Genomic DNA, 8,309 nt, shown 5'->3' with positions numbered 1-8,309 from the left:
TTTGCTCCCCCTTTTGCCCCTTTCTTCTCCTTTCCGGTTGATGCAACCAGATGTCGGAGCACAGGAGCCAGATGCCACCGCCGATGCCTGCTACTACGTGGAGACCGTCGACAACTAGGAGTAGTTAGGAGGCTCCTAGGCAGGAGGCCTTGCTTTTTCGATCATTGCTACTTTTGTGCTAGCCTTCTTAAGGCAAACTTGTCTAACTCATGTGTGTACTCAGATATTGTTGCTTCCGCTGACTCTTGTGTAATCTAGCTTATGTATTCGAGCCCTCGAGGCCCCTGGCTTGTAATATAAAGCTTGTATTATTTTAATTTGTGTCTAGAGTTGTGTTGTGATATCTTCTCGTGAGTCCTTGATCTTGATTGTACACATTTGCGTGTATGATTAGAGTACGATTGAATCGAGGGCGTCACAATTATCTAGGAATAAGAGAGTTACGTTTGTGTGCTTTACCTAATAGGAACTGGTAATGCCTTCGTAGATTGATGGAGGAGAGCTTCACCATAAGGCTTCAACTGTCCAGAAGAACAAGTGTCTGCAACTCCAATGAAAAATCTCCCAAGTTGTGTTGGTTTTCCTTGTGTTTGTTTATCGCATGTTCTTCGGTTTCACCTCGTCCTTCACATGGATCAATCCTCTTTACCGCGGCTTCATAAGAGTGAATCGGTTTCATGAGCTAAGGGTCGGGGCCAGCAAATCAACTAACACCAGATAGATATTTTGACCATCACATCAAATGCTTCCTCTTGTTATATTTACAAATCGAAATAGATTAGTCACAAAAGGAGTAAGAACTCCGTGAATCTATGGTAACCGCTGCTGAAATTCGAATTTCCACAGTATCCTCTGGTGCCTGCAGGACGAAGAAACGCGCATAAGGTATGATGATGAATCTTAGCAACAAAAGATGCAGACAATCACGATGAATTATGCACACTAAAGTACTAGTAAATCACTGTAAATTCAAATAGTAGTTCGAACCCACGTCAGAGTTGCTCTGGCGTCAACTCACACTTGGGCAGTTGAACCCACATCAGAGTGACTGCCACACCAAGAACTGTTCTTTACATAGCCATATTGGGCGCAGTGCCGGGTTTCCAGGGTCGTGGAATTGAGCCCTTTGGTTTCTTTCCGCCCTAGAAAGCAATTAGGCCAAAAGTACACATATAATAAGTCCTAACCACCCCTCTTCCCTCCTCTCTGTGATCTCATTGGTCTTTTGTCATATGCGGTACATATATACCTTGCTTGTGCACAATGAGCAGCCCCAGCCTCCTCCCAAAACATTTAGATTGTTAATCACTCCCAAGGAAGACTAACTTTACTTTTCGGTACACTTTGATCATATGATCTCAGCGTCTTTTGTCATATGCAAGAGACTTGCTTATCCAAGGTACTAATTCACACAGCATGAAATGCAGGACCAGGATGACTAATCAATCCTATTAGACCCCAATTGTGCTCTTTCACTTGCGTCGTAGCATAGTGACACGTCCAAGAGTTCCGCTCTAGCATTTTTATGAACCTCGGCTACTGTTCTACATCGATCCAATGAATGCAATTTCTTGAAGAACTGAGGTAGTTGTCAGTCAAATGACATTAAATAAGATAATGAAGCTGAAATCCATAGCATAGCACTACTTCCAAAGAAATATGTTTATGATATGATGGTATCCTAGCGCCTCGTAAGTAGAAAATAATTGCATCTACTACAAACTACACCTAAGAAAAAAGCATGATCAAAGATCCACAGGTTTAAAAGCATTTTATCACATTGCAAATAGAGAAATAAATAGTGTTAACAAGAGCAATTCCAGGTCGTTGCACATTTTATCAGGTCTCAGGTGGAAAAGCACAAAATATGTAGATTATATTAAAACGACAGGTAAAGCCATCCTTAAGGATTTTAATCCAGACAATTTCAGCTACACAATAGGTTTCCTACATGCAGTACAGGATAAAATTAAACATAAGTCGGAAACAGAACCTTTACTGCATTAGTAATACAATGTCCTTGGAACAGTCAGGACTGCCGCGATGATCATGAATCTGTTACACCTATCCTGCATAGAAGAAGTTACACCTCAATCAACCATGCCAAAGTTTGAGAAGTTACTACTTACACTTTCAAGATATAACCAAAAACAATAGTCAGTGAATTTCCATGTCTCAGATAGCAAATTATGTTCAACATATGCTCCCCAGTATGAGTTAATAAGTTCCAATTTTTAAGATGCGTGAGAGAAGCTGTGCAAACTAATGAATATATAAATTTGGTGCATTCTCACTATCTTATTAGATGCAAAATTTACCTCTGGAGGTAAAAACAATGTGCGCTGGAATCACCATGTACAGGGGTTCAGAGATTAGAACATCTCAGCGGGTTTGACTCCATCCCAAACCAGCACCATGTTTGTTGAAAGTAGGCTGTATAGGTTCTACAATACCCTGTCTGCTTTTACCAAGAGCCTCTCCCTAAACAAGTTTGACGATAAAACAAAATCAATAGGAAAGTCGAATATTTGGTGTAAGAAATAGATTAGTTATCAATATTTTGCTATGTGTTTGCTAAAAAAACTGATCAATGAAAAACATGCTTCACCAAATATTATACTTAATTTTAATAATCGCTTATCACCGTTGGTTCAGAAACGATTTTAGCACACAAAAGAGAAATAACTGTAGAAAATATGTTACTTCGTAGATATGTCTGCCCTGATGTCCTCAGGCACTGAGATACGAGGGAAGTAGTGTTTACGAAAAACTATATATACAGAATATTTTTTGTTCGTATAGAGTTGGATTTTTTTCTCGTTGTTCTTGTTAGTATATTTTTTTCCATCCTAGAATGCAAAGGCATATACCAAGTCCAACAGTACAGATAAGATAGGCACATACTTCTTTCCAGCCCATGTTCTCCATGATTCTCTTGGCAGACTTCAAACCGCTGGAACATAAGTTCATATCAACTGGTCCAGCTCCCAAGGAGTCCATGTCCTCGATTGCCTCTTCATATTCATCAGAACTCATGCCGTTACTTTGCTTCTGCCCAGGTCCTATCCCTAAGCCGCGGTGTAGCTTTCTTCTCTCAGCAGCCCTGTCCCTATAAGTATTTATCTTGTGCTCCTACAAATATTGCAAAAATCTCAGAATATTGTTGTCAAGAACATCAGTGCTGATGCTTTAAGTTTTGTTATTTACAAAACGTGGCTGTGTAAGGAAACAATTCAACAGAGGTGGTACTCCAAACTTCTATACATGATGAATTTAAGAAAGATTAGAACATGGAGCAATATAGCATTGTCAATGTATTTTGATATAGCAATATGATACAGTACTTTATTTAACTTTTCAACCATGCATACACATTGTTTAAAACACCGAGAATCAGGCTAAATAGTGTACATAAGCCATAAAACTACTGTCAATAAAATTATAATTCAATGGAAAGCATTGTTGGCATAAAATAATTAATAAGTCTCTGTCTATATAAGTATCAAACCTCTAGAGTTTAACGTTGGCCATTCAAATTGTTACCTAGTAGTACTCACTAGACAAAGGAAGCATTGATGCTTCCTCTAGCCTTTAAGATTTCTTCTATGTTTTTTACAATTGCTTCCAATCATATAATCTCCAATGTGGCATGAGATGACAAACAAATAGGTTGCAAAATTCAAAATTCACTAATAAGCTGAAAATAGCACAAAGTTCAACACTGTCAAAACCAACTTAATGTCCCTGAAAAGGGTGCTAGACAATAATTGGCACATAGATCTACAAATGGGTTTGAGTCTCAATAAATTGTTGGGAAACAAACAGGTTAGACAATATTTCAGCAACAAGAGGAATCAGTTAAACATTAACTTACCTTGCCACTAGCAGCTGAAACACCTTCCCCGGTAGAAGATTCATGAGCAACATCAGACAGACAACATGCAGTAGACTGCTTATCTGAATTGTTATTAGGGTTGGCATATAGGTCAGGAAAAGCCCAATCTTTTGTTGGATTCGAAGAGTCATACGCTGATAAAGAGGCCAGGTATTTTCTGCTTGGGTTCCTTAGCCTGTAGAGCTTCCCTGATACATGAGTACTAGTATAAGTATTACATGGAGTTTTAGGCCAAATAATTGTTAACCAAAGAACAGCGGAAATTTTTCTTCACAGTATTCAGTATTCTGTCTTATTGTAAGCTTTAATAATGGTACCTGATATAGAAAATTCCATCGTATTATATTCAAGTTTCAGCAAAAGAAACTTACTTACTCCCTCCGTCCTCAAATAAGTGTATGTTTAGCATTCGAAATTTGTCCACAAAAGAGTGTACTTCTATCTTCCCAATGCACTTTAAAGTAGAAAAAATGTTTCTCCCTCATCACATGGGAATCAAGCCCAATAACACTCAACACATGGTCTCCTCATTTTCTACATGCACTTAGCTCAGTGGAGGTGGGGAATTAAAGAGGACAGAGATAGTGGCTTGCACCTTCCCAATGCATTTTCTACTCCACTCCATAATCTGTCTTAAAATTTCTATATGTCCACTTATTTGAGGACGGAGAGAGTATATTAGGAAGGAAAACCATCTATGCCTTGGTACCAAAAGAGCGGTGCACATTCCTATCTTTCTACCCTATCCAAGTATCCAGTCTTACCTGATGAAACACGTACAAGATCAAGATGAACTTCACGCACAGGAGCGGTTCTTAGAAGGCCACCACGAGCAGGCAGGGAAGGATGAAGCTTACTAGAACCCCTAGTTAAACGTCCCACAAGCCTAGTCATGGGCTGACCTTTGCTATCAGGTTCTGTGACCATATGCCAGTCCCAAAGATCAACGCTCGGAAACAATGGCAGCTCATCATTTACTCTCTCTACTTGACCATACTGAGAAAGCCATTTCTCTTCTTCTGGGGAAACAATATGCAAAGCAAAATATCAGTAAGACGCACACATCACAGAGACAACACACCAGATAATCCCTCATATGTGTCAGTGCTCAGCATTTCAGTAAATAAAATGAAGATAGTAATATGATGGTCCCTCACCTTCCCTTACAGATTCATGCACAGCTGTGAAGTTCTCGATTTCCATTTTATCTTCTATTTGCTGTAATGTAGCATCATTCAGAGAGTCTGACGCATTATCTGAAGCCACGTTACTGAGTTTATTCTCAACTTCATCACTTTTGCCTTCCTCTGGTGACCATAATAAATTTATTAGAATTGCCAGTGCAGACTTTCAGCATCTCACAATACAAGAAGGTAGGGGAAAACAGCAATAATTCAAGTTACTAACCACTTATCTGTGATTCTCGTAGTAAATTTTCAGTGCTGACCTCTATATTAGAGTATCCTGATAAATACATGTTAATTAGTGTTTCCTCCAGCCTGTAAAAGAATAACAGAATCAAGCGCAAAAGAATCAGGTGTCTAAAAAAGATGTTTATCAGATAAGAGAGAGTGATTATTTATGCAAGAACCATTCTGATGGCGGTTGATGTGGAATATCCGGTTCCGGCCCTGCTATTAAATGTAAAAAAAATATCGCATTATCTTTCCAATACCAACTGTTACAAAGACTTCTATTTCTCATGATTTGTTTCCCAAAAAGATAGCCTGGACCCTTTCTATACAAGAAAAACAAAACTACAACACTGTACTACAGGTTTCCCTTTCAGATATGGCTGGTGTTACTGTTCTGAAGCTAAAGATCGCATGTTTGTATTTCAACAATTAATTCCAAGATAGATATAGATGCCGAACAAATATGCCCTCAAAAGTTGCAGCATTATCAACTAAGGAGACTTACAAGAGGATTCCAGGAAACTTTGGCTAGCTTCATCACATGGACTCTGTACATTGGGTTCCTTGCCCTGTTTGAATATGGACATGGGTGTAAGATCACACAAGACAATGATACGTTGAGAAATTTTGAGGAACCAGATGAACTTGTAAGTACCACATCTGAAGTCCATAACACGTAATCTCCATTCTCATAGATGTAGTACTGACCATCTGTGCTGCTGTAGTACCAGCCAGCGACAGGGTCATGGTAAAACCCAGTACTGAAAATGTAAGTAAACATCAGAAGAAAAGTTTAAAATATAACAATGGTAATAACCAAAACGAAAAGGTTGGAAAATATGCTGAACAGAGGAGTACAGTAGAGTTTTGGACAGAGGAAGCCTTATATTTCTATAACATGAACTGTATCCAAAGAATAAGTTAGGTCGATACAAAAAAAAATGAACTATCAAGCAAATTACAAGCTATTTGTGCCCAGTATTCTGCACCTACTGATTCACGGTTGAAGAATGAAGTGAGTGTGACATATAAAATCATCCAAACTCTGTATAACACAATGAACAGATATAAGAATGAAGTATTTGCACAGTCAAAAAGGTCACCCGGGTGATTATCATGATATCTCAAACTTAAGAGTACACATCATATAATTAGCAGACCACTGTCCAGTGTTTACACAAAATCAACACAGCTAGACTCACAGATTTCTTCACTTAAAATGGCCGAATCCGGCCATTTTTGGCGGCGGGGTGGCGCCGGAGTGGATGGGGGCGCGCCGGCGGGGCTTGGGCAGCGGCGGAATGGAAGAGGAGGAGAGGTGTGGGGAATTTTTACTCCGCGGGTGAGCGGCCGAGTATGTTTAAAGGTCACGGCCACCACGGAGTAAAAAATATACTCCACTAACAGTTATAAGGGTTCGGTTAGGTGCACTTTAGAGGAGAAAACGTGAGTTTATCCTCCTCTAACCGATTATAAGGGATCGGTTAGAGATGCACTAACATAACTAACCGTATGTGCTCTCTTACTGCTAATTAGTTGTGACGATGCACCATAAAAAAAAGCCTTCCTGTCCCAAGACAGGAGAGATTCAACCCCTCTATTGCATCACAAACAGATAGAAGTACGTATTCAAGTGAAATTCACAACAGCAACAGATATTTAACCCAAAAATGTAAATAATCGCAAGTAATCTGCACCGGGGCAGCAATGCTAACCCCTGAACCCTGATGTCCCTAAATTTGCTACTAACTACCAGCCCGTTCTCGAACAAATGATTCTATCACTCATCAACGCTCCCGCCTGGGAAAAAACTGGATACCAGAATGGATTCGAGCAGCCGCAACTGCTCGAGCTTTGGAAGAAGAAACCTAGACCGTAGGGGGTAGGAAGGGGAACCTGGCGTGGTAGTAGAGCTGGGAATCCGCATCCCACTCGAACCCCCCGCCGCCGCTTCCCGTCCCGGGGTCGGCGTCGCTCCCGTCCATCGCCGCCGTTCGCCGGAGGAGCACCGTGGGTGCCGCGCCGCTTCCCCAGCGTCCTTGCCTTGCCGGAGTGGTTTAATGGGCCGAATAAAATGGTACTGAGGGATAAGTGGAGTAATAAACACATGGGCTGAAGAGACCTAAAGGCCCACGAGAACTCTCACCTCCTTGTTGCTTAACGTCTATACCTCGCTTGAGTGCGGAGGATAGGGATACGAGAGGCTTAGGGCTCCACGGGCAGTTGCCAGGGATTTACGCCGTGCTGCAAGGTGAGAGGAACCTTGCATCTCCATAGTGTACTAGATCGGGATCGCGCCCTGGCGCGAGGGTGCCGGTCCAAGTGTTTTGCCGAAGCAAGTAACACTATGTCAGTAGCAACCGAGGTATAGCATTTGCATTTATACAGGATAATAATAAAGTAAAGAAACATTCAATTGTGATAAAAGTAAAACACAATGGAGTACAAGATCAACATCAGTTTATAAGGCAGGATCAAGCTTGGTGCGTTCATACGACCACAAAAGATAGACATTCGACATAAAGTTCGATACCAAAAGCAAAAACACATAAGAGGTAATAAGAACGGGAATATATTAAAAAGAGCCAACTACGGAGCCATTATCACTAAGCAAACTAATAAGTCGCGTAATCCATCTGCCTTGTCGATGTACTTCATAGGGACTACCTCACACAAATCTGATACAAACAAACTGTGAGATATATGGAATTCAACGATTTCTATACTCAAGCATCAACCCTAGTATCTCGAACTTTAACAATAGGCTAATCAGAGACATTTTTAATAGTTACTTCTTTTAGTTTAAAACTATGAGAAATAACACGAATGGGAAAAAAATGAGGCAGAATTTCAGAACTACTCCAATAAAATGGCATTCAAATCTTCCAATGTATAGCTATTTTTTGCTGTTTGGCACATCTATTTAGTTGTATATACCAGAGGTCAATACATTTAAGAAATGAGGAGAAATGAAAGAGATGATGAGTACTGACGAACAT

General features: G+C 40.2%; 1 protein-coding gene across 5 annotated transcripts; it reads right to left on the bottom strand.

Annotated features, from left to right (window-relative positions):
• Positions 1-678: 678 nt before the first annotated feature.
• LOC123077278 (RNA-binding protein 5) lies at positions 679-7,378 on the bottom strand. 5 transcript variants are annotated; one of them, XM_044499524.1, is made up of 12 exons: positions 7,207-7,378; positions 5,966-6,071; positions 5,816-5,879; positions 5,487-5,529; positions 5,303-5,394; positions 5,053-5,202; positions 4,660-4,914; positions 3,875-4,083; positions 2,905-3,132; positions 2,319-2,481; positions 1,994-2,069; positions 679-859 (listed from the first exon to the last, which is right to left on the bottom strand). In XM_044499524.1, exons 1-10 carry the CDS (start codon positions 7,293-7,295, stop codon positions 2,383-2,385), a joined length of 1,335 nt encoding a protein of 444 aa, XP_044355459.1. In that variant the 5' UTR covers positions 7,296-7,378; the 3' UTR covers positions 679-859; positions 1,994-2,069; positions 2,319-2,382. The 5 variants fall into 5 exon arrangements, with proteins under 5 accessions (XP_044355459.1, XP_044355462.1, XP_044355461.1 ...); XM_044499527.1 differs by having other exon boundaries at positions 4,798-4,914; XM_044499526.1 differs by having other exon boundaries at positions 5,487-5,526.
• Between the last annotated feature and the right edge of the window lie 931 nt (positions 7,379-8,309).

The sequence above is a fragment of the Triticum aestivum genome, chromosome 3D (assembly GCF_018294505.1).
Source record: "Triticum aestivum cultivar Chinese Spring chromosome 3D, IWGSC CS RefSeq v2.1, whole genome shotgun sequence".
Lineage (NCBI taxonomy): Eukaryota > Viridiplantae > Streptophyta > Magnoliopsida > Poales > Poaceae > Triticum > Triticum aestivum.
Note: the sequence above shows the minus strand (reverse complement) of the source record. Positions and strands in the feature narration are given on the sequence as shown.

Excerpts from the sequence above, each read along its gene's own strand:
- LOC123077278 (XM_044499524.1), bottom strand. The coding sequence starts at position 7,295 with ATGGACGGGAGCGACGCCGACCCCGGGACGGGAAGCGGCGGCGGGGGG. Across the intron at positions 5,203-5,302 it reads ACGAGAATCACAGATAAGTG|AGGAAGGCAAAAGTGATGAA; the intron begins GTTAGTAACTTG and ends TATGGTCACCAG. Across the intron at positions 2,482-2,904 it reads AGAACATGGGCTGGAAAGAA|GGAGAGGCTCTTGGTAAAAG; the intron begins GTATGTGCCTAT and ends AAACTTGTTTAG.